Source organism: Larus michahellis, chromosome Z (genome assembly GCF_964199755.1).
Source record: "Larus michahellis chromosome Z, bLarMic1.1, whole genome shotgun sequence".
Lineage (NCBI taxonomy): Eukaryota > Metazoa > Chordata > Aves > Charadriiformes > Laridae > Larus > Larus michahellis.
This window is the reverse complement of record NC_133930.1, coordinates 28,852,385-28,879,050: the sequence shown is the minus strand read 5'-3', so window position 1 is coordinate 28,879,050 and position 26,666 is coordinate 28,852,385. Positions and strand designations below refer to the sequence as shown.

Below are 26,666 nucleotides of genomic sequence, written 5' to 3'. Positions count from 1 at the left end.
TGCTGTTAGCTGAACAGAGGCAGCAGAACGAGCTCCCTCCCTAGAGTTTCTAGCAAGTGAGCTGGGCAGTAGCAGTAAGTGAGAGAGAGCAAAGCCACCAGCAAAGGTACAGTAGGTGAAAAACAGAGTTGACTAACAGAGTTTTGGTAATGGGTTTTAATTTGCAATAAAGAAAACAACATATATGCATATAGTAACCCAGTTGGTGGATATGCTGGTGAAATAAAAGAGCTGGAACAAATGTGTTCTGAGAAATCCCAGTTGTCAGTTTTCCTCCTATTAAGAATAGCAAGCTGAGACACTTAGTGGGCACACAGGATTATTGTACTCACATCAGGCTAGCATTTTTAATCAGTGATTTTCAATTCTGGAACAGCTGGGTTTTTTCCAGCTTTTCCATCCAGGGTTTTTCCTCTGGGTTATTTCTTCCAATGCTTTCTCTTTCCAGAGAAGCAACAATCTGTATTGTCATCCTGAAGGACACAGAAGGACACAACACATGCCAAAGCTGCTAAATGGATCAGAAGAATGATACGTGTATACACTCATCCCTCTTCATAGAGATTTATGAGCTAAGTCATGCCAGAACAGGGCTCAGAGCACAACAGAGACCTTTCCAAAAATTCTTCTGTCCATGTTTCACTGGACCATTTTAGTTCAATGAAACACACTTGAAGTGTTTGTTAAATCAAAACACATCTCTTCTTTGGTGTTCAGTTCAGACCATTGCACAGTTGTCATGATGTATAGGCCATTTTGCTGAATGAATGCTGTGCCTTTCACCGTACGAGTTGATGGATTGCAGTCTGCAGAGTGTTACACAACAGGAGAATAAACGATTGTTTGCATTGGAACAGATTGCTGAGGTGTTTAGCTCCATACCATGCCTCCACTTCTTGCTGGTGTCTGTTGAGACACTTAAGCAGTTTAAGTTGCGGGTAATATCAGCAGCAGGGGTGGCTTTTCAGGTGAAATTGAATTTTTCAGTGCTATGGCTGAAAGGAGGGGCAGACAGGTTAAGAAGGGAAGGAACAGCCATGGTGGGGTGAGCTTGCTGTTTACCAGGGTCCTGCCCACCCCCTGGGGCTCCACCACCCTGCCCATGGGCCCAGGACCCCATGTCACCCCCCGGGGGATGCCGCAGCAGGGCTGGTCTCCAGCTCCCCACAGCCATGCCCACAGGCCCACATCCTGGCCCCGTCCCCAGGGAGGTGCCCGAGGCCGGGGTCTGGGGCCGCCCTGGTGCTCCCCCATCCGCCTGCTCGGGGCTGGGGCTGGGACAGGCCCTGGCTGCCAGGCCCGGCCCTGACGGACACCAGGGATCCCCCACTGCTCCTGGTCCCCAGGGATCCCCCAGCCCCTTGGGTGACCTGTCAACTCTTGCTGCTGCTGCCAGGGGAACGAACGATGGACACTAGTGGGAAGTGACAGTTCTGTTCTAGGTCTCTCATTCGGTGGTGGTGGCAGAAACCTGCACCGGCACTGTTATCTGGGAACAGACTCTTGGCTACAATGGCAGTGATTGTGACCATGCCTTTTGTGAGCAAAGCTAACTTTATTATTCATAGGTCTTATTGCTGGTGTTTCTGTGGAAAACATCCTTCAGCTGATCTAGCCTGTTATCACGACAGGGGAGTAGAAGAGGTGAGGACCTGGTTGTCCTAAGGGCTGACTTCCTGTGGTTTGTTTTCCGTTCTTATCTGAAGCTCTGTCCGGGATCTCATAAATAACCCCGGCCTTTCTTTTTCTGATTAGTCTGTGCTCCATGCTTTGGCAGCAGTGGGGACTCTGGAGAGGGGAGCAGAGTGAGCTGCTGCTCCTTCTACAGCAGCTCCTGGAGGACCAGCCCATAGCTCTGAGCGCTGTAGTGGGAGACTGCCCTTGTTGCAGAGAGTTTGCAGATCACAGATCAAGGCAGATAAAAAGTGTCAGAAAGTAGGTATTCTTACTATTATGACAGCTCCTTTGCAAATGCAAAGGAACATTACTTTCTCTCAGCTCTTAAATCTGTCTATAGTATTTTATGTCCTTGTTTTCCTCATTAGCTAACTTAAGACACAAACCTAATCTTCATGTAAGTCTTCTTCCTCTCCGCAAGTCTTCAGTCATCATTCCTATACAACTTAGATATTGTGCTGAAATAGTAATTTGCATTTAGTTAACTTTGTGGTATCTAACTTGCTTAATGTTAGATTCAGGTTGTTGGAGGTCTCCACCCACAGGGTTGAACATAACACAAGAAGTGTAAGTGTCAGGTGGAGCTGTGGCAGGACCAGGACCATGGGCTCTTAGAGGATACGTATGAGGAGCAACTGCTACTGTGACCATTACCCTCTCCCAAGAAGAGGGACTACAAGTCCAAGGCAGCAGGAGTGACTGGAAGATGGATGTCAAGACTGAACTCTAGGAATCACTGTGGCTCTCTGCACATCTTGCCGTTTTCCTTATATGTCTTTAATTTTCTGTTGACAGTTTTTCACAGGATTAACAGCTTCAGTGCATCAATTTATGTTGTGGGAACCATATCTTCTGCCAGTAGCAAACCACAGCCATTTGACAGATGGCTGTGTAGACCTTGCAGGCTGTTATGTAAAACCACAGCACTGCGAAGCAGTCTCACTGACACAGGATTTTTGTTTGATGAAGGAGAGTATTTCAAAAAACAGATTTTCAACGTAAGACTTTGTAGTTAGATTCCTCTCTGGAAGATTTTGCTAAGTACCTTCTAAGCACACAGTTCTACTGGTTGCTTCCCTGATCGGTACGTAATTCATGGAGGAAAGAAAACCTGTGAATTACTGCACTTGTTTTGTACTCGGAGTTTCAGTAATGTGCGACTAGACAGAAAATGATAAGGTTGCAGCTAACAAACTTCAACCAAATCTAGTACTATTAAGCCAGAGCAATGGTGATATATTTGATTTATCTTCAATTTTTTTGAGTTTGTTACCTTACGTAGTCATCATCAGCATCTACTGAGTGTTAGGTGTCTTGGAACTTAAATTGTGTTAATTCTCGTGCATGCTTCCTTGTGATTTATTGGTAATCTGGGTTAGATACATATTGCCACAAAAGCTTCTTCTAAATTATCCAAAAGGAGAGGGCACTTGCTGACCAAGAACCTTCCCGTGAAACAGTCTTCTGTTAGAGAATACTGATTTTATTGAAACTTTTTGCTGATTGATACATTCCAGTTTTAACAGGCAGAGCTTAACTTCATAGAAATTTTTCTGGTTAAGATACATTATGGTTAAGATACATTAGGTGTCTATTGCAGAGCAGTCTGTTACTCCAAGTTGGCATTTTGGCTTTGGACTTGGGAACTGCAAGATCAAATCTGTGCGCTTTTGAATTCAGATAATAGACTTGAACTTGTGCCTTCCATATCTGAGAGTATGTGCAAAGTCCTGTGGGGTATTCCAAAATTGTTCTTGATCTCCATTGTTGGATCAATTTCTCTCTTCATAAATACAAACCTCGGAAGGGATTTAGATCTGAACATCCAAACGTCTTTACCACTGAGAGGTATGAAAAAATATAGAAAGGGGATAAAGTGCTATTCTTGGGTTTGGGGTTTTTTTTCCAGAAACATTTTCAGGCTCTTGTTTTTTGTCCTGATGGGAGGTCATTAACATTCTGGAAATCTTCATTTTTTCATGGAATGGGAAAATTCTTTCTCTGCAGCTTGACGGATGAACATCTGCAGAGATAAGGTGATGCTGTTGAACTAGACTAACGTTAACTCAGAAAATTCTGGTTCATGGCCAGGGGTTTGCCTATCTAGCCCAGTTCTGGGAAACAGTACCAGAGGTGTGAAAACACCCTCTATGTCAGTGAGCAGGAACATGACTAAAAATGTTTTCCTGCTACTACCATTTCTATTCAAGTACTTGTACATATTTTTATTTAACCTAGGAGTACGGACTTTGTCATATATAAATAAATCACATTTTAAACATTAGCTCTGGTTGTCCGTCTGGAAGATATCAGAGTTGTGGAGGTTAGTACTGTTGATTCCTGCTGTGTGACACACAAAGTTAAATGAGACATTTTCCCAGCCTCTTTACCTTGTTTTCTGAGTTGCGGTGATACCAAATAATGTGTTTTACATTTGTCTCTCTAGGGTCTGATCACCTTCGAGAGAAAGATGGACTGTGGGCTGTGCTAGTTTGGCTTTCAATCCTAGCAGCTCGAAAGCAAAGCGTGGAGGAGATTGTCAGGGATCACTGGGCAAAATTTGGCCGGCACTACTACTGCAGGTGAGAAAAATTAGAAAACCACACAGGAAGTTATGCAGTTGATACGACAATCCTGCTACAACCATGGCTTGTTTAGTTGTGCTCAGCTGCATATAGGTGTGCATTTACTGTGTCCACAGAATGATAATTTGCCACAGATTTCCACTGTTCTGTAGACAGGTTTTTTTCTGATGAGTAAGTGGCAGTGGAAGTTACTTACTGAAGGAGCGTTGTGTATATGTCACTTATGGTATATGAGTAATTGATGTCGAATGGCAGAAAGATTTGAACTATTTACTTGTGGAATCTGTAGGCATAGCAAAATCAAAATCGCAGCAAGATTTACTCCTGCATTTGTTTCTGTATGTGCTTCCTGTTGAGAAGAGAACTTCTGCTTTTAGTGAGAACTGGAACTATGCCTACTTCTAATTCAGGAGAACTCCTCCAAAGATCTGAACATTTGCTCATTTTTATTAAGGTCTCAAAGGGTGAATTCTAATTGTCATTTACATCTTACCTTCTGTCTCTGTTTCTATTAGAATAGACTTAATCCAGAGGAGTTCACATACATGTAAGATCTTTTGCACAAAGCTGTTCCTCAAAACTTGTAGCAAAGTTTTCTGTTTCACTTGGCTGTTGGGCACTGTACTGATTGTGTCCTCAACTGTGGAAAGCTATCTCTGTATTGATGAAGTTTTCTATGCTACTTTAGAAACCATGAATTTTCTAAATTATTTCTGTTGACTGAGAGTGAGGTGGCCAGTGTACAACCGTGGTGCACACACACAATTCCGCAGGTCTTGCATGTGTGCCCTGGTTTAATTTGCAATCAGTACTTCAGAGGTCCACCTCTGATTTTTGAAGTAAGTAGTAAATTGCTAATTGTGGGTACATGGAGTTCTATGAAAGCAGAACTCTTTTCTCAGCTGTGGGGGACTTACTTCTTGGTTCTATTTTTTTTTTTTTCATGTGTGCAAGGTTTGATTATGAAGCACTGGAACCCAGAACAGCATATTTCATAATGAGAGACCTGGAAGCTTTGATCACTGACAAATCATTCAGCCATCAGCAGTTTGCTGTGGGTAACAATATCTACAGTGTGGAAAGAACAGACAGTTTTGAGTACATAGATCCTGTGGATGGCACTGTGACCAAAAGACAGGTATGGTTGTGGTGATGGAGTAGCAAAGTTTTGCAACTGTCATATTGTCTCTAACAGTGTTGTTTCTAACATTCAGCTGGCAAGCCTCTCCATTTATTTATAGGATGGTGTTTTCTTTGCTCTGATAGATACCGCATTTCCTACTTAAGATTAGCTCGGACTGGATAAGATAATCCGCCTCTGGTTTAGCTTGCACTTGCTATGCATAACCGGAGGCAGTAGTGTCACAGAGAATGTAGGAGGGGATGGAATCCCTGTTGACAGCAATGCACGTATAGGGAGGGTTCCCTTTCCTGAGCAATGCAAAGTGTCATGTGGAAAGACAGACGTTCCTTTTTCTAGTCTCCATCTGAAATGTCCACTTGCTGTACATTACAAAAAAAGTGAAAATGTTCTTGATCTTGGTGACCCACAGGGTTTGCATAATTAAGGCACATTATCTGTTGTAGCCAATAGCCTGCAGAAGACTTTAGTGGATTGTACCATATGTGGGCACATTTGGCTTCTCTAGCCCAAATGACCTGTTCTGTGTTCCTTCTGGGCTGTGTCCATAATGAGGTTCCTTAGCTATCAAGAACTGCAGTTCAAACTGGGCCTTCAGTGTTTTGAAATTCATGATGTGCTCAAAACTAACCATGTACTTTTGCCAGGTGTAAATGCATATTCAAACATCTTGAATATGCCCTATGACTCATATTAAAATGTGTTCTGATTTTATGCTGTTTATTCTTACTGTCCAAGTTTCTCTGGTTCGTAAATTACTTGACCTGACCAGACCCTAGCAAATGATATTACAATCCATTAAAACTATTGTCATGCCATTCTTCTCAGAGTCTTTATAGTTTCCATTCATCATTGCATCCAGATAATATAAGCAGCCCACCTGCCACTGAGCTGCTCTCTTTGTGCATATTACTGCTGAAACAAGATATGAGGATGTTGTCGTATCCAAGTCCACTGGAAAATTACAGGCATGGCAGACTTGTGGCCCTTGTACTTCTAAAAAGCACCTTGTGAATTTTCAGTGTTCTGTTCTTTCCCTTAATTTTCATGCAAAGCCCTCATCCTAAATTGGAGTATAATATCACCATGTAACACAAACAGAGAAACATGACTTGGCCTATTTTCAGATGAGCTATGAAAGTGAGGCCGTAAAACCAGAAAGCATGTATTTTCAAAGGCAGAAGCATGTATTTGTTGAGAGTTCAGTTCAACCAGTTTGTCTTTCGGCAAGGACACACATTCCCAGCTCTGCATGTCTGCAGCCTTGTTGGGTTTTTCCATGCACAATAAAATAAGAGAGGACATTGATCCATGCAAATGAAACATCAGTTCACTTCTGCCATTTTCCTCAGGTAGCTTGCTCTTCATGTAAATGCAGATGTCTCTTTCTGACTGTCATGAGCTTCATGCAGATTTTCCAGCTATGTTTTCAGGAACCTGTTCAGAGTTTTGTTCCCCAGTAGGTAGGGGAGAGAGATTTATATTCAGTGTATGTCTCATAAATGAGAAGCTGGCTGCATGATAATGAATCAATGTTAATAAGCACCAGGTTCAGAAAACAAACGCAGCAACAACAAGCAAGCAGCAAACAATATGCCCTGACCGTGGCTTCTAATTCGTTCTAACTGTTGCAACCCATGAATATTGTTTATCACAGAGCAATAATAAGACATGAAATTAAATGAAGCATTCTGTTGTTTTCGAAGACTGTTTTCATTTTTAAAGTCCTGTTGTGCTAGCCTTTGCACACATGAGCACGTTACAGTGCTGCTCCTGAAGATCCTGCAAGCCAGAAATGGGATCAGTTGCATTTTTGTGTGAAATTTGAATTGGAAGAATGAGAAGTACAAGTTGCCCATTATAATGGTTAACTTTGAGCTCATTAATTAAGGTCTCTTATGTTCTGGGGTTCACAGAATAAAACTCTGGAGCTTTGTTATGAAAAGTTCATTGATGTTTTCTGGCTCCTTTGTTAGATGTGGGATGCAGAGGGCTCTGCATGTGGTCTTTGGGTTTTTTGCATTTCAGTTTGAGCAAGAATCAGGAAACAGGCATTGGAAAAGCTTGAAAAAAGTTATTTCAGATAACTGTCCAGAGATAAGGCAAAAATTCTTCTCTGTTCAGAGTGATATTTCAATCGTGTATCAGCAATAAGGTATTTCCTGTCAAGAGTAGTGAGTGTGGCCTGCTATACCAAGGGGACACTCAAAGGTCCATAAAGGAGCAAATAAAAATTTTGATAATCTCAGTATTTTGAAGTAAAAATATAGCCATTTTATGTGCTCCTAATTTATGTATATTTTGCTGTGTCCAGTATGTTGCTGGTAGGCTGGATTTTCTACTGGTGTTAGTCCTTACTCTTATACTTTAATAATGTTTTTTGAAAACATAAGAGATTTTGCTCTAAGTTTGCTGCTTAGTCTTGTTTGTGCTAACTTACTATGACAATTAATTATTTATTTAATTATGAAATTGGTAACTGAAAAAAAAACCCAAACCACTGGAAACCAGTATGTAATAGATTTAGTTTTCTGAGTGCTGCGTAGGTACTAATACATCAGCAAGCTGTTTAACTGGATTGTAATGTACAAGAAGGAAATCCCTGTGAAGCTCCATCTCCATCACATCAGCTTCAAAGTCAGTGGGTTAACCATGGAACATAATTTTGTTTCAGAGTTTCCACGCAGCTCATTAATGTCCATTAGCAGGCCCAATTTGCCTAAAATAAATATCTGCAGATGTTCAGTGTGGGAGCTGTACTTTTCATGTGCTTCCTCCAAGAAAAAAAAGAAAGAAATCTGTTCCCATAAGAAAACATTATTCTTGTGACAAATACTGTGTCCTGTTTTATTAAAACTGGAAGTTACTCTGTTCTGTGGGCTTTTCAGTGTGCTACTCTTCTTTTTTTACCTTTTGTGTCGATCTATAAGTACGGCATATAAGATTTTGTGTTTCATGGAGCTGACACCCTCTATATAATAAATAGCAAATAGGTGGCTTAAATTAACAGAGCTTGTGTCAGGTGAAAAAATGCCATCACGACAAACAGTATGTAGGCTGCTTGCAATTTCACCAGCTTGCTTTGACCTTGATGACCACAAAAGCTCAAAAATGTCAAAAAGGAAAACTTTTATATGTTAGACTGTGTATTTTGTAAGAAGTGGGGAAAACCTGTTTGGTTTTGTCTGTACAAAAGATGCAGAGTTGCAGGGTATTCTCCAGGCAATACTTTTTCATAATTTTTTGGTAACAGTGTTTTTGGCTGGGTTTTTTGTCTTTAACAAATGTTTGTAACTCACAGCTTTTAGGCGTAATTTCCAGAAAACAGTGAGGAATATAAAAATTTAACAGCTGTCATTAATTTCTGTGCCCTTCACGAGTTAAATTCTTTGCTACTGCTTAAATCACTGTTTCTAAGGGACAGTCAAACGTCAGATTTTTTGCTGCTGGGCTCTCTGAAAAATGAATTAAACTAGATCTTCAGGTGCAAATATTGTGACTTTAAAAGTTGACTTTGACAATCCAGCTCTGAAGGCCATAGCATATGATTTCTCCCTGGCATTTAGGATTATTGTTTTGAAGGAGTATAGCCACTGTGTCTCTGTAATTCCCTTTTACAGACTATTTTCAGCTGTACAGCAGGAATCCTAGTCCTACGTACAAACATTAGCTATAATCACATTTGTAAAAATCAATACTGGCAGTCATGTGTCCCTGAGAAATGCAAAATGAAGAAAATAATAAGCTCAGGAATAGTACTGTGAACTGTCTGAATAGCGGTCGTGTGTCTATATACATTGCATAAACATTCCAAGTGCCATTAACTGAAGCATCAAACTGGCTACAGGTGCTGTAGTTTGGTGGAGTCTTGTTGCATCAAGAAATTACAGGAAGAGTTATGGGGAGTGTTTATAAATCCTTTTTATTCTGAAGACCATAATTTAATGCACGGTGAGACTTCAGATGTGCTAAAGCCTGGTAACAAAGTGTTATTGTTACTATTGCCAGATAAACATGTAGTATGTGAAGAGTATTCAAGTGGTCTTGCTAGTCGTATCATGGTGGGAGTTGCTCAGCCTGGCAGGAGCATGTAAAATCCCAGTTTAGTCTTTGGAGAGGAAGACAATCACATGCTGTGATGTTCACAGTTCCATTTTGTGCAGATATGTTAGACTCCCTTCCTCTTCTCTTAAAGTTGATTGACATTAATATTCCATACTTTGAGCTGCTGGTTGACAACCATTCAAAACATGCTATACCGAGAACTGCAAAACTCTTCAATTTGTCTTCTTTCTTTTCACTGTCATAAAAGTTAAGTCTAATGAGCAATCAGCAAGAGACAACCCCTTGCTTACAGAATCAGATGGTAACAAACTGTCTGTAATTCTAGGCATCCAAGATGAAATCTTGATTCCATTGAAATCAACGGCAAAACTCACATCAGCATCAACTGAATAATCTCATTACAAAGTTGGCTTAATAGCAAACATTAGAAAAACAAGCTCTAAAGCTCAGTCTTCTGAGTGTAACTATTTCTGTTTGTCACTTATGCTATACATATTGAGACTACTTGATAAATTTATGTTGCCAATACATGTTATAACTAATACATAATACCATACTAGCAGCTGAAAAAAGTTTCATAGTATCACCAAAGTTAGAGATGGGAAAATATTTCTTAGGCCATCTAATCCAACCCTTTATCCACGTGGGATATTTTCCTGTTGTGTATTTTCTAGTATTTATGGACATTACACAGGAGAGACATGGACCTGTTGGAGCGGGTCCAGAGGAAGGCCACAAAAATGATCAGAGGGCTGGAGCACCTCTCCTGTGAAGACAAGCTGAGAATTGGAGTTGTTCAGCCTGGAGAAAAGAAAGCTCCGGGGAGACCTTATTGCAGCCTTTCAGTACTTAAAGGGGGCTTATAAGAAAGATGGAGAGAGACTTTTTTTAGTAGGGCCTGTGGTGATAGGACAAGATTTTAAACTAAAGGAGGGTAGATTCAGACTAGATATAAGGAAGAACTATTTTATAATGAGGGTGACGAAACACTGGACCAGGTTGCCCAGAGAGGTAGTAGATGCCCCATCCCTGGAAACATTCAAGGTCAGGTTTGTCAGGGCTCTGAGCAACCTCATCTAGTGGAAGATGCCCTTGCTTATTGCAGGGGGGTTGGACTAGACCTTAAAAGGTCCAACCCAAACCATTCTACAATTCTGTGATTGTCAACCAAACACTGCTTTACATGGTGCCAAAGATGTTTTGGCATATACACAAGTTAACAAAGGCTTCTAATTATAGTTTAGAATATGGAAGCGCTGTTTTGCTAACATCAGTGTCTTCTCAAGCTGCTGATAAAACTGGAAGAATAAAATGCTTCTCTCTTAATTCTCTCATTTTTAATGGTTTACTGCCCCTTAAACAAAAGTAGCAAGGTTCTCAGTTTGTGCACTAGGCATTTGCCAACAGCAGGACTAAAAGGGGAAATAAAGTTCAGTGGCATAGTAAAGGTGGCACTTAGCCTAAGGGTAGCATTTACAAAAATGGAACTAGACTGCGTGTTAGTGCAGAATTGGTAAAGTATTGAAGCACTACAACTATTTAACTGTGCAATTTAGTCCTTTGGCCTTAATGTCCTTCCTGTACAGAAAGGCTGTCGAATGTGGATCCAAGTCTGTGGTCAGTAGAAGAATGTGTTCATATATACACTATGAAAGGGGGGACGAGGAAAGAAAAAAGAGGGGAAGATGGGAGCAAAGAGCAAATTCACTTGAAATTAGTTAACACCTTAAGTTAAGTTTCCCAAGTTAAGGGAAATGGAAAGTTAAGGCACATGGAAAATAAGAAGGTGGTTGGTGACAGCCAGCATGGCTTCTCTAAGGGCAAATCATGCCTTACAAATTGATGGCCTTTTACAGTGATGTTACAGTGTTGGTGGATAAGGGAAGATTAACTGATGTCATCTATCTGGACTTGTCTATATTGTCCCACACAATATCCTTGTCTCTAAATTGGGGAGACATGGATTTGATGGATGGATAAGGAATTGGCTGGATGGCCACACTGAAAGAGTTGCAGTCAACAGCTTGATGTCCAAGTGTCAACCAGTGACGCGTGGTGTTCCTTAGGGGTCAGTACTGGGACCAGTGCTGTTTAACATCTTTGTCAGTGATATGGACAGTGGGATTGAGTGCACCCTCAGATAGTTTGCCGATCAAGCTGTGTGGTACAGTTGACATGCTGAAGGGAAGGAATGCCACCAGAGGTACCTGGACAGGCTTGAGAGGTGGGCCTGTGTGAACCTCATGAAGTTCATCAAGGCCAAGTGCAAGGTCCAGCACATGGGTTGAGGCAGTCCCAAGCACAAATACAGGCTGGTCGGAGAATGAATTGAGAGCAGCCCTGAGGAGAAGGACTTGGGGGTCTTGGTTGATGAGAAGCTTAGCATGAGCCAGCAATGTGCGCTTGCAGCCCGGAAGGCCAACCATATCCTGGGCTGCATCACAAGCAGCTTGGCCAGCAGGTCGAGGGAGGTGATTCTGCCCCTCTACTCGGCTCTGGTGAGACCCCACCTGGAATACTGCATCCAGCCCTGGAGTTCTCAGCACAAGAAGGACATGGACTTTTTGGAGCAAGTCTAGAGGAGGGCCACGAAGATGCTCAGAGGGCTGGAGCATCTCTCCTATGAAGACAGGCTGAGAGAGCTGGGGTTGTTCAGCCTGGAGAAGAGAAGGCTCCAGGGGGACCTTATAGCGGCCTTCCGGTATCTGAAGGGGGCCTACAGGAAAGACGGTGAGGGACTTTTTATCAGGGACTGAAGGGATAGGGGAAGGAGTAATGGTTTTAAACTGAAAGAGGGTAGATTTTTATTAGATATTAGAAGAAATTCTTTACTGTGAGGGTGGTGAAACACTGGAACAGGTTTTCCAGGGAAGTTGTAGATGTCCCACCCCTGGAAGTGTTCAAGGCCAGGCTGGATGGGGCTTTGAGCAGCCTGGTCTAGTGGGAGGTGTCCCTGCCCATGGCAGGGGGATTGGAATTAGATAATCTTTAAGGTTGGAACTAGATAATCTAATTCCTTCCAAATCTAAACATTCTATGATTCTATGATTCTAAGTTGTACTACAGACTGTTGTTGAAATCCTTGTAATCAGATATTGATGCATGATCTATGAGGAGTAGCAACTGATCCTGTCTTTTGTATTAACTACTGACAACTGTTTTTTGTTCCTGTAGCTATTTCTTAGGCCACTGATCCTTGCTGATCTTATAACTATTTCTCAGCCCATTGATTTTGTGCTCTGCCACACACAAGAACAAATCCGCTAAAGAAAATAAAAACAGCAGTAAGAGAGTCCTTGTTAGGAGGAGTGGGAGGGAATACACATGGTAATTTCTAGTCTTTAGAGAGGAAAAAAAGAGTAATAAAAGACTTGTCCAAAGTTACAGGAAAAAAGGAATTGCATCCAAATGAGTCTTACTTTCACTTTTTATTTTAAAGCAGTGAACTGTGATTTGTAAATGTACTACCACCTTACATACATGTTGCTCCTTCTTTTCCCATAGGGGCTGCGGATTATTTTTTCAGATGCATCCAGGCTCATCTTTAGAATGAGTGCTTCTAGCCATGTAAGAGCTACTCTCCGAATCTATGCAGAGAGTTATGAAAAGGATCCTAGCCAACACAATAAAGAACCACAGGTAATGCAAAACCGTTGTAAAACATCGATAAGTGATTTGCTTCCTCTGTAAAAACCATGGCTACAGGTTTTCATTTTTAATCAGAAGGAACGCTCAGCACTTTGACCCCTTTTTACGGTGTTTGTGGATGATTTTCCTAATCATGTGATTGTACACATTTTGAGGCAGGACCAGCAGTTTAATATATGTTTATGCAATGTCTAACACAACAGGAATGTCAAGGGCTCAGATGCCTGTTGATAAATGGTGGGCAATGACTTCTAGTTTGTTAAGAGAAGCCATGCTAGTTTATTTTCACTCATTTTTCTGTAGGTGTTTGTAAGGTGTCTGTAGGGGTCTGAGCTATAGAACAATATTGAAAAAAAGCGGGTTATCTGAGGAACACTTAGTTAATGGCATCCCAGGGATTCCTCGCGATGAGAGTACAGTTAGGAAATACAGATGCCAGAGTCTAAATAATGCAGGGATTCCTTGTAAGGGAAAAACTTGCAGCTGTCTAAGAATTAATTATATCATAACCAGACTCTTCCCTAAGAAGAGTGAAGGTTGAGAGCAAGTTGTGGTATAGTCCAGCACATGCCTAAAACAATTCATAATATAAATCACATTTTGAACTCTCAGGTTTTTTCCCAGTAAAACACCTTCATGCTGTGATATACAACAAGAAAGGACTGAGGATGTTTCATGGAAGAGAGGATAAGCATTTGGTTTGTAGTAAATCAAAACACTGTAGTTTGAAGTCCCATGGAGTTGTATATTCATAACTGGAATGCAAATCCAAATTTCCTGAAACATAAATGCTGTCAAGTGCATTTGAACCCTAGGTAAATGTTTGACATTGTTTTTTCAACAGATTCCCACCATAAACTTAGCAAGTTTCTTCTTGTGCTATTAAACAATTGTCTATCAGTCATAAGTTTTTCCGGAAATGTTGCAGATTCCATTCCTGAAGATATGATCTATTAATTTTATTTGATTTTTCTCAAAGTAACAGTTTGCATCCTCAGTAACTCCTTGGGTGGAATATGTATAATGTTAAGCTTCCAACAGAGTAAAGGACCATTTTTTAGAAATTTTATTGTTTTTCTGTGCAGCCAGGTTTAACCACCTAGCAGGGTCATAAATATATTTTGAACAAGGAAGAACATTGCTATAAACCCATTTGCACTTGCTCTTGTGTTGGGTTTATGTGGCAAGGTTTGGGTAGAAGGGGTGCTGCAGGGATGGCTTCTGTGAAAAGACACCAGAAGCTGCCCCTATGTGGAACAGAGCCAGTTCCAGTTGGCTCCTAGGTGGACCCACCACTGGCCAAAGCTGAGCCAATCAGCGATGTTGGTAGCCCCTCTGTGATAACAGAAGGGTAAAAAACACAGCAGCAGGGAAGTAGGAGTGAGAATATGTGGGAGAAGCAACTATGGAGACATCAAGGTCAGTGAAGAATGTAGGGGGAGTGACAGAGCAGCTTGGTGGGCACCTGGCTGCCAGCCAAGGTCAATGCACGACAGCTATGTCAAATTTTGTTCCAGCACAAATTGTTTATCAGTTGCAACTAAGCTGACCAATTTTAAATATGGCTCTTTGTGCTATGTAGGCAAGGCATAGATGAAATTAAAATAAGTCATGGGAGGAGACAGACTAAGAGTTCATTTTAGAGGTTTGCAGTGGACTTACAGTACCCTTATGGGATGTGACACAAAAAGTATGATCTGAACATGTTTCCCGTCAAACGAATCCCAACAAAAATACTAGAAAACAGTAGAGCATATACTTGCAGCATTCATCTAGGTAAACTTTTGACTATTACAAATGAGGGCATCCGTTTTAAAATGGAATCCTTTTTGCGTCAATGAATTATTCTACTTTACTTGTTACAAGGTATGCAATACAAGATAAGTGACGTGCTGGCAGAGTTTAGGCTTGTGTGTCTCCTAAAGTAATCAATGCCCAGTATTTAACACATGTTTTTTTAAATGAGTGGCAAATAGCAAATTCTCAGTGAATTTTCCACTTGTGAAGAGACTAGATTGAGAGAGAAGAGGTTATCCTCAGAAAATGAGGAATGTGCTGACCAGCTGTTACATTTCATCTCTGTTCTGCATGGATTTGCTTGAGAGAGGTGCAACTCCACTACAAGATCTGGTGACCTCATCAGCAACACAGACCGTGTCCAGGGAGCAGCAAGAATGGGGCTGCTGCAGAAGGTGATGGGAGCCAGGCACCCAGAGCAGCTACAGCACAGGCAGTGCCCTCATTGTCCAGGGGACATTCCCACAGCGTGCAAAGTGGAGCAGGCAGAGCAAGGCTCTGGTAGCAAGCTCCATTGACCATCCCACCTAAGGCAAGTGATGGGTCAGGTTCAGAGACCATTTGGAGCAGCAGGAGATGGGACCAGAGAGAGGGCTGGAGACAAGGCAACAGTGCGGCTGTGTTAGAACTGGAGAGAAGCTATAATGTACGTCCAAGGGGTCCTTCAGGGTGCGAAGCTACCTATAGCACAGATCTGAGGTGACCCAGGCAGCAGAGCCAGAGATGAGTCTGAAGACAAGCGCTCCTACAGCACAGCTCAGGCAGGGACTAACACCCCTGGGTCAGGCTGAAATGGGCCATGTGAGCCCATGGACAGGGTGCAGGGGGAAGTCCTTAGGGGACACTGGGCCGGGCCAGTAGGCTTCCGGGCTGTGCCCTCAGGGCTTTCAGAGTCTGGTCGTTTATTCTAGACGCCAAAAGGATCTGTTATTCTTAGGGACAGAAAAAAGGCTGGAAAGTTTTTTTCCTATACACGTACCAAAGCCTGTCTAATTGTTACAGACTGTAACAATCTTGGCTGTTTATCAAGGATATTTACTAGTGAACAGATAATCCCAGGGGTAGAAATGTTATTGCCTTGAAACTTGTAGCAGGGACTTTCCTGCGTTCGTGCAATGCAGACAGACATTTTAACATCCAGACTGTCTCAGGAATTACATAGTACTGTAAACAACCTCCTCATCTCTTGCCATGTGCACAAAATCTGGGACAAACTGCAGTTTCATGTTGATTAACGCAATAAATTCTTTCTCTGGTTTCTCATTGGACGGTATTGCACAGTTCCCACTGCTCCTCTTTCCTTGCCCTGGCTGGATACGTTGCCAGCAACATGAGGGCATTAGGAACTGCAAGGTCATAGATTGTGTCCTGCAGGCAGCTGGTGGATTTCAAGGGAGGACATAAATTTGATTTCAGGAGACCCTCATTTTAGTACAAAAATAACTAAAAAATTCTCAGGAGAACATTTGATAATCTTCAGTGGAATATGTGGAAGAGAGAGAATAGTAAATCCCTTTTTCAGAAAATAGCCTTGCTAGGGAGGGGCTGCAGAGTTTTCCTGATGTTGTGTTTCCTTTATTGTTTAGTTTGCTTTGAGATTCATACTGACATGTTTACCTCTAGGAAAACTGTGACAGACTTGAAGTTTTAAGTACTTTGTTGCCTATTTACTTTCAGTAATAAGGGCATAGCCAACATACGTGAACAGTTATTCAAAGAGCACTGACGTAAAGGAAGTGTGTAAAGTATATACCTAATATATAGTATTTAAGGAAATAGTAGCATTTGGGATTAATGCTTATTTTTCTTTAAATGTAGTTGATCTCTGTAGTTGGGTAGGTGACTATATGTAGCTTCTGTATCATTGCACTCTGCCTAGAATATCTGATCAGGAAAAACTCTCTTCCATACTTTTTATATCATAGACCAAGACAATATTATTTGATGATTGGTTGCTTAAGTAAATACTTGGTTGCTTCTGCATTGTTGGACCACCTCCTTCCAGTATGTTCATTTTTTACATAGTCGAATGAAAGATGAATGCTTTGCATTGCTCCATGTTTTTGCCTGGTGAGAATTCCAGTCAATACCTGAAACAAAGGGCAAAAGTACCTCGAGACATCTTTTTGGCTCTTTTTCATGAGAAATAAATCTCGCTGTCTTGATAGAGAACTCACTTATATTGGAAGTTACAGTGCCATTTTGTGGAATCATTATGGTAAATAGCTTGAGTTTGCCTCATATCAGCATCCTTTTTTTCCCCTCTTTCCTTTCAGACAAAGCCTTTTCCAAAATTAATCAGCCAACTTTTCAGCAGTTTTCAGGTTTGCTTGTGTTCTCTTTGAGACATGCATATTGTCTTGAAACACCAGTATGACATTATGGCACTTTCTGAGGTAAGCGTTAACTGAGGCATATTGTAAAGACAAATGTACATTTCTTTTAAAATAACTGGTCACTTGAGGTGGGCAGAATTAATCATTCACATTAGAGGTGCTGTACTTCTCCACAAAAGACTGGACCAGATGATCTTTCAAGGTCCCTTTGAACCTAGGCTGTTCTATGATGAACACTTGTCCAGAATAAAATTTGGACACAGGTCTGTAACAATGCTCAATATCATCCAGGTTCAACTACCGTGAGAGTGATAGCTTAGGCCCTACTTTGGTTTGATACCCAACAGAAAGCCTGACAAACTTTGAAGCAGTATTGGGGCTGCTCAAAGCTGTGCCTTCTAATTTTGGCCCCGGGGAGCCACTCAAGTGAGTGATGCTCAAGTGGAGCCCATCTCATACCTTGTTGTGCTTCACTTCTGTGTAACTCTTCATGAGTCTTACGGGAAGAGCTGATTTGCAGGCCTTATTGCTTTTAAGTGTGTATTTTCCTTCAGAGACATTAGAGCTTCCATAAGAGCATTCCGGTAACCAGACCGAATTAAGGTTTGTAATGACTTTTTATTCCAGTTTGTATGCAGGGCAAATAGTAGCTATTAATGAATGTAAGCGTCACCCAAATCTTATTTTAGTAGTGTCTTTTGTACAATTAATTAGTAATACTTTCCACCTAGAATAAAATAAGCATGGACAACTATGTGATCAACAACATAAGTATTCCAAGAGAAAGTAGTAAAATATGCCAGTAATTAGAAGTCTGAGGTCATGGATGGATGTCAATAGCAGTGCCTTCTGTCTGTTGAACAATTCGTTGAAGGAAATTGACAGAAACAGCTTAATGATCACCTGGGAGATAAGGAATGGCTACTTTTTTTCTGTAAGTAGTTTAGTTCTTCCTATAAGCTGGTATCAACAGGAGTGAAAATCTGGAGCAATAAAGAAAAACGACCATCATGCTCTGTGCAAAGTATATTTAAAAAAATACAATGTAAGCATTTTAAAATTATGTAATTTATAGTGGTGATGCAATCTAGTTCCAAAGAGGCTAAAACAAAGTCTTGAAAACAATACCCAACACTTTTCTAAAACTGGAATGTTGCCCTTAGAATGGAAGACCACTTTGTTGGTGCTCCTTGTCACTAGTGATGACCCTCATCACTGTGCATTCCCGAGAAAGATACTTACCCAGATAACTTGGAAGATTTCCTTAAAGAGACAATTTCTTTGGTTTCTACTAGTCAAATAGGCATCCAAGTAGCATTGACAGACTTCTATTTGAAGTCTTGGACCTTTATGCATTGGCACGTATCTTTTCCTAAAGTTAATAGAGTTATTAGCTGTGCTAATTTTAACACAGATAGAAAATATAGAGATATGTTCAATGGTCATGAAGTACTAAAATAAGAGTTTATTGACCTCTAGGCTCATTTGTAGCCTCATTTAATAGATCAGCTTGTTACTTGTTGATTGCAGATCCCGACACATGATTAATATCTTCTTGTCCTTTGTGTAGTCACCTAGATATATTATCAAATTGGACAAGATTCAAACAGGAAGTTTTGTATACCAAGGAAGAAATGACTCATTATCCAGAGTGGTTTTGAATTGTTTTATTTGTAAATCCAGTGTGTTCTTCAGTAACATGGTTGTGCTGCTGTTGCAGGATAAGTGCCCTGAGAATTGAATAATCTGGATCGTTCTGAATATAGGCTGTTTACAGTATGTCATTATTCATTATGTGAATTGCAGCAGCAATAAATAGGTGTTGTAATAGACCTGTGTAGTCTGTATCAGGTACTCTTTAAGTGGGATGCAGTGAATCACAAACCACCACTTTTGCCAAAGAGTAGTGAACTACATGCTAGATAGCTACAGAATCATTAAATTAGAAGCAGCCAAGCAAAGATTTTGGGGCAGGAGTTGTTTCTTTGTGGTTTTGTCCAAAAAGGCACGTCAATTAAAAAAAATTAAAATCATTGGGATCATCAAAGACTGAATTTCTGAAAGAAATGTTGAATGGCAAGTAACAGAGGAAAAAACAAACCTTTTCAGGTGGACCTGTGTCAGTTTATGAAAGGATTGTGATTATATATTATTGTATAAATATATATATATAGTGATTATGTTTAAGTGATTTTTTTATGGTGTGAGTTTGTCCAAGAGCAGGGAACTGAAATCAGTACCAAGAAGTCTTTGTGTCTGATATCACTTAATAGGGATAAAATGAAAGATTTCTATATTGTTCTGCCAAGACACAACCCTGAGCACAAATGCAATTTGCTAGAGAATTATTGCCTCTTCATTTATTTTTGAAGCATTGCGTCTTTTAGCATGACTCTAGTTGGCTATTAAAACATACAGTATGGTCCAGAGAAATCATATAAAGTTTTGCCTTTACTATTAAAATTCATAACATTTTCTTTGAGGGGAGATGGGATATGGAGATTTCCATCTGTTTGATCACATTCTTAGGTAACAGCATGTGTGTGCTATTCAGGTAATTTAGCTTCTGATTCTGCCCAAAGCCATACAGTGAAGAAATTTTAAATCATCTGGAACTGGAAAGGAAAGTCTGTTTTCCTGTTACATAGGAAAAATACTTCATGTGCCAGTAATTATAAAATATTTCAGGAATCAAGAAAATGAGTTCATTAAACCTAATCTTCCCTCAAAGCTCTTTGGATGTACTAGAAAAGAACTAATGTGTTGCAAACATAGATGTTGCCATGCACCACTCAGCTTACATTTTCCTCCTGTCTTTTTCACCCCTCATGCCTGCCCTTCTCTATTGCTAGGGGCAGAACAGCTGGCCTCCTGACCTTTATTGTAATTTTATTTGACTTAGCAGGCAGACCATACGCAAGACTAGAGAGGTCAGTTTCCTTTTTCCTGGAGCAAGCATACTGCTTCATGGCAATAAAGTGAACACCACCAGTGCTGTGGATGTTACAGCGCCAGTCCAGCTTGCTCCATGATGAACCAGGTTATCCACATTGCTTAGATCTTCTAGGATAGGTGGCTGTAGCATAAACCTTTCCAAAGACTTCTGTTGTTTGGAATGCAAGACGCACGCAGGCAGGCTGAGCTGAGCTCTGTGTTGAGCCCTTATGGCAGAAGCCCTGCAGGAGATACAGCTGTGGTGCCAGACTGTGTGATCTCAGTGCTGAGCTCACTTTGTGGTTGTTTCATTCCATTCTTTGTGTCTCTTCCATCACTTTAGCATTGCTTTGTAAGTGTATTGGCTTGGCTTTTAAAGTACTTTACAGCCAAAGGAAAAGCTCCTTCTAACAGGTAAGGCCATCAAAACATGTTCCGGGGAATTTGCCCCTCTCTTCTGCCTTTCTTTTTATTTCCCTTAGTTCATGTGGTAGTGATTCTGTTGCCCAGGTTACAAAGGGCTAACAGCAGCTCTAAGCAGCCTTATGAAAGAGGGAAAATGACATGGGAGCAGGAAGAGGTATGAAAGGAAGGAGTTATTTCTCAATTCCGCTATGTCCTTGTTCCAGGACTTCCAGCTGTTTCAGTTACCCTGACATCTCTGAGCAACCTTCTGTGTAATATTTAAATGATAAAAAGAGAAGGACTGAGAATGAATTTAAGTGTCAGGAGAGGAAAAAGATGCACATGCCTGAAACCTATGATTTGTACAATAATAATAATAACGCCACGTAGAAGTTACACCTTTTGGTGACTTTAAAGCATTATGCAAGCATGTTTTTCTCAAGGCTACCTTTATGAACGGGAAAACTACTTTAACTGATACTAAATTCGGTAGACAAGCAGCTGAAGAGGTAGAATTTGGCGTTTGACAGCAGTTTTTAGAGAGGGAAGATGCAGAGTTGGAATATACTTGGCACATCTTCTATGTTTACAGAGCTCCTAAAATTAAACTATAGCCCTTCTTTGACGACTTCATGCAGTACTAACCAACTTGTTTATCACTCTTTAATTTTGAGGAATTAACAATTGTTCTAGGGAAGTGTATTCTTCTGGAACATGTACTATGCCAGCTCTGCTTAGAAATCTAGCAAGGTCTGAATGTTTGTTCTGAAATAATTACTGTCTGAAGTGTCATTTTGATTATTAGTACTTCAGGTGCCTAAATGCCTATCTAACAGTCATACGAGGTTTAGCCGATTGATGCTGGATCATTGTCCCCAGTAGGACATTCTTCTAATGACTGGCTAATTTGTGTGGCCTTACATTACCTCTCCCTGTGATCCCAGAATCGGGTGCAAACGGTTTACTGTCTAATGTTTTACAAATACTGATATATATGCAAATAATTGACCCTGTGTTCCTAGTGTTCCACCCTGTTCATTCACTTGGGTGTATGTAAAGCTGAGAGAGCCCAAAATAACACTGGTGGACATGATGCTGGATGCAAAATGCAGAACTGTCAAAGAGAGTTCTAGTTACTTGGTGTTCACTAAAATGTTTAGATCCTATTTGAGGATTCTCTTTGGTTTTTCTTTGGATTCTCTTTGAGGATTCTCTGAGGGTTTTTCTTTGCTTTATTTGTCCCAGATAAATTCTGGAGAATTCTTTTCACTGGTGAGACTGATGGGGCATCTTGGTCTTGACACTTAGCTTGGACTGGGGAAAATGAACTTGAGACCTATGGAAAATGTCCATGCCTAGACTGTGTAAAACTCACCTACATTTGGTTTTGCTAACAAGATTAAAATTCAGTGCAGGCTAGAGGAGAGGCGGAAGAGAAAAGATTCACAGGCTTTCCAGGTGAAGTCTGGACAGGTGATTTTACATCAGAACTGCATGAATTTTTCATGAAAGTTGGCAAGTTTTAGTGTAAGTGCGACACGTAATAGGTTTTCACAAGGTGTTTCTTGACATACAGATGGCGTTTGTCCATCTATTCTGAGAAAAATATTTTCTAAAGCCAAACTCCAGACACATGCTGAGCTTTTAACCTGCAGGCAGGTACATTTTGGCCCTGCCTGAGCCTTTGATAAACAGATGCATCATGGGGCAAATATTACCTGAGAACTTGGCTGGACGAAAGGGAGTTGCATGGAGTTTTCCTGCAAGGTCACAGATGGAAAAAATGCTACATGAGACAAACAGGAGTCATACAGCTCTGACAGTTCTGGTACAGATTACTGCCAAGCAAAGGGCTTTTGATCTTTATTTGCCTTATGTTAGATACCTACTTGTTTGATGTATTTCCTGCTATGAATAATCATTGCTACAAGTTATTTTTTTAGAGGTATAACCTCTATCTGTTATTACTAAAGCAAAATTGGGATTTAAGTCAGTTCTATGAGTTTCCAGTTCTTAATTTTTATTTAACAAATAACATGCCATATCTCCCAAACAGTTTCCAAGAGATAAATTCGTTGTTCATGTACAGTCATTGCAGTTGCCATTTTGAGTTGACATGTCAATAGTAAAGTTTTACAATTTCTTAAGTAGAAAGAACCATTTGAAAAATATTTTTAAATCAAGATCTTTGTAAGATATAGAAGTTTTTCTAGAGTCATACTAACTATAAATGATTACTGGCTAGGATTTATCTTTTGCGACTGAAATGTAAACCATTCATTGCAGAGATAAAGGAGTTTTTAAAGGGCTCTAGTTCCTTACTCTAGTTTCTTGTTATTCTGCTCTGCTCTTGCTGTTCCAAAAAGAATCCACTTTTGGGTTTTTCACATCTGCAGGACGAAGAAAGTGTACTAAAATTGAAGTGAGAAAGGACAGAACTCAAATAGGACTTTCTCTGTTGAGAAGCGTGATTTTAACAAGGAGAATATTAAGTAGTAATTGGAATGACTTGGCAAAAGAGCAGCAGCTAAATCGTTTATGTAAATGGATGTCACATAAACCCATTTGATTTTGTGTTTTGTTCATAGCATTGTGTAGAGCTTTTTTGTTTCTGTTTTTTTTTTCTTCAGAGTGCATTTGTTGCTTAAGAAAGCAGGGTCAAGTAAAGCTGGTCAGTAGGGTTGCTTTTGGCAACTCTAATTTTCCTGTGCTTTTTAGATTTTTAGATTAAATAAGGAAGAGGTTTCTCTGGGGGAGTGCCAGAGGGAATTCGGATGCTTTGGTCTTCTTTCAGTTCTCCTTAATCCATGTTGCTGAAAGGAAGGAATGATATGGTCCAGACCTTATAAATTAGCACATTTCAGTATTTACTTTTGCAGCATTTGCCCACAGATGTGAATTTGTGCTCCGCATATTAATCTCCTCTAAGCATGTTTGACTTTAAGGGACTTGTATTCTGCTTCAGTGATTATTCAGTAGATAGATATCTACAAATATGGAGCTTTTTGAACAATAACATGTCAGACTGCTCACACTTGTGCGTAATTAAATTTGATCATAAACTCATTTGACATCAGTGGCATTCATGGTGTTACTCTGTGACTCTGCTTGTTCCATTAGTTTGTCTCCTCACTCTTGATTTAACTGTCTATAATTTCTATAAATAAAGCAAACACCTCGTACTGTCAGAAACTATTAGGTGGCTGAAACAGATTCGAAGTCTTGATTATGTTAAGGTTATTAAAAAGTTATGTGTACTTTTAAAGCAGTTTTGTTTGATATTATTTGATTTTTAAACCTCATAGGTTTAAAGCCAGAATGTAGTTTATTTGAAAGAGGTGGTAGGGTGAAATCTCTGAGGGTCAGAAAATTACCTTACTAGTTTGGTAATCAAATATTCTCTGAAAAGAAGGTTTTCACACAAAACTCATTTTTGCCAGTTTGTCTTTGCATATCATTTAACTGAGAGAAGATTCACTTGCCATTTGAAAAATTATAATTCTTGATTTTCGTATGGTACTATCATAGTTGTTATCTGCACTCACCCATCTGGGCAGTTTCATATATATGGGCATTTAATAAGGTCTGTAGCCTAAAACTTGAGAGTTCATGCTGCTTCTGTTGGAATTTTTCCTATTTAATACACTTGCAGGTGGTATTACTAAAAAACACACTTTTGTGATTTCTGTTAAACAGGTTATTGTTACAGTACTTCTGACCCTAAGCCTCACAGATTAAGTGTGCATGGGAAGAAAATCTCATCTACATGGCTTCCAGTCATCGGAATAGAAATAATTCTACTTTTGTGATATCTAGGCTGTTTTGTACAGCAGATTTCACAAGAGCTCCACAACTCCTGTTACGTAGAGATATTGTCAGTGTAGTGTATTTACTGGTATCTTTTTTCTGCATAGTTTAGGCATACTCAGTGTAAGATTACACGAAACATATGCTCAGCATGACACTTCATTGTGTCAGGTATGACAGTATAGACGCTGTTAACTGTGTCAGTGTTTATTATTAAATTATTTACTATTATATTATACTACAGTTAAAGGGGGGGATTTATAAATATAAGATGTCTGTTGATATTTCTGCTTTGTGTAATTCAGTGTATTTCTTCCTCTTCAGGCTGTGCTGAGTCCTCTTATAGCAATCGCACTGAAAATATCTCAGATTCATGAGAGGACAGGGCGGAAGGGACCCACTGTCATCACCTGAAGCCACGGAAGACTGTTAAATCAGGGCCAAAAGAGAAACAGCAAGGAAGAGACAAGACCTTGCTGAAACACGTTAGCCATTTGTGCCTTGTATGATTTTAAAAGTTTTCTTGGGGATAGAGGTAGGGTGGGAAGAAAAATTCAATATAATATCGAGCATATTCATTTGCATTGATCTCCAAATACAATAGTGTATTGAATTCTTTGTTTTACCTGCAATATCTTAATTTCAGATAACAGTATAACCAAAGAAAGAGTCCTTAACCTTCAAGTGTTGTCAGCAACGTGACAGGAAAGGAAAACTGCTTGGTTTTGAATGCTGTGATAAAGGTTGGGGAAATTTCAGTTAGGGAGAGAGGGGGAGGAGTTGCAAAGCAAAGACATGCTTGGTGAATATTGTTTGGGATCCTTGTCACCTAGTTGGTTTACGAAGACATATACAGAGCATGTCTGAGGCATAAGGGCTGTATACTAAGCTTTGCAGAAGGTGTATTTCCTCACCTGACACCACTCCTCCTCTCCAGTCTCTCCTGTCACTCACAGATGCACGCTGGCAGCAGTGTTGTATACACACTTGCACATGCTCCCAAAGAAGGGGTTATCCCATAGTTTTTTTTACCCCTGCTTTTAAAGCATACCAATGTGACTTGTGCCTTTAGATTTTCCTGATTTTTTGACTCTTTGTGGATTTTTCCTCCAAAGGGAGGCATTTGTGCTATGGAAGCTGATTGTGTCCTTCCAGCAGTATGTCGGGTGTGGAATCTGGCTGTCTTTTGCTATATTCCTCATATCAGCAGGTGATATTGGTGCTTACTGTGTTTGAAAGGTAATCATTGCAAGTTCAGCAATTTTTCATGAAGGTGTTAATATGGAAGTTTTTTAAGTTATACTTAAAAAATGAATACTCATGCTCCACTTAGCACAAAGTGGTAAGTGAAGTGTGTAGTGAAGAGGAAATGAAAACAAATGCTAATGAATTGAATAGAAATACTTGTCTGGTTCACCAGCTGGATGCAGTTTCTGTTAGATTCTTTGTAACAGTGGATCATGGAATAAAAATCTGGGGAGTGCAAAGGGAGAAAAGGATGTCCCGGCATAGATCTGAGAAGGATATTGGGGATATGGACATCAGCGATTTTCTGCTTGTGAAATGATACTGCAGTTCTAGCTACAATACTGTGCTCTGAAGAACACAAACACTTTATGCATGTGACTTGTTTGAAAGTTTTGCTTCCTTGGGAACAGTGTGGTCACTTGTATGGTGTCAAGGTGGCTTTGTGCAACTTGCCTCTTTGCAGTGTGTTTCAGTTCATTGTGGTTGTCAAATTTTAGTGCAATTTATATAATACCGCAGCAAAGGAGATTGTTTTGGTTTCTTTCAACACTTCTGTCAAAAAACTGCCATGGCACTTAGTACACAATAAAGAGTAATGCTGTATTTCTGTCTTAATATGTAATTGTTGACAAGACACACTGCACTTTCAAGCATCCTAATAAAACTGCCTTTAATAAAACTACATTATCTACTTAATTGACTCTAAACAGATGAGGTAGTAATGTTGTCACATAGTATTCTACCTTAGCATTAAGTATTCACATAAACCAAAAGAGATTTTAAGGTTTTAGTTCTATTTATAAAGACTTTTTTTTTGTGGCAACCATGGCATTCTCACACAGTTTGGACATCTACTTTTGACTGTATGAATATTTATCTTTACAGAAACCTTGTTTATCTAATTTTTCATTTTTCTTAATAGACTCCTCAAGGTGCAGGATAGTAAGCTTCTAACTAGTGGATCACACACAGTCAAGCATAGACATACTCTGGATTATCACATTTACTTAGTTCAAATTACTG

At 40.1% G+C, this 26,666-nt stretch overlaps 1 protein-coding gene across 1 annotated transcript in view; it reads left to right on the top strand.

The window, feature by feature from the left end:
• The window catches only part of PGM5 (phosphoglucomutase 5), a 79,978-nt gene extending 53,653 nt beyond the window's left edge, over positions 1 to 26,325 (top strand). Inside the window, exons 8-11 of the mRNA XM_074569610.1 lie at positions 4,124 to 4,259; positions 5,217 to 5,400; positions 12,973 to 13,107; positions 24,720 to 26,325. Coding sequence (XP_074425711.1) covers positions 4,124 to 4,259; positions 5,217 to 5,400; positions 12,973 to 13,107; positions 24,720 to 24,809 — 545 coding nt within the window. The 3' untranslated portion in view covers positions 24,810 to 26,325. The remainder of the gene's footprint in view (positions 1 to 4,123; positions 4,260 to 5,216; positions 5,401 to 12,972; positions 13,108 to 24,719) is intronic.
• Positions 26,326 to 26,666: the final 341 nt, after the last annotated feature.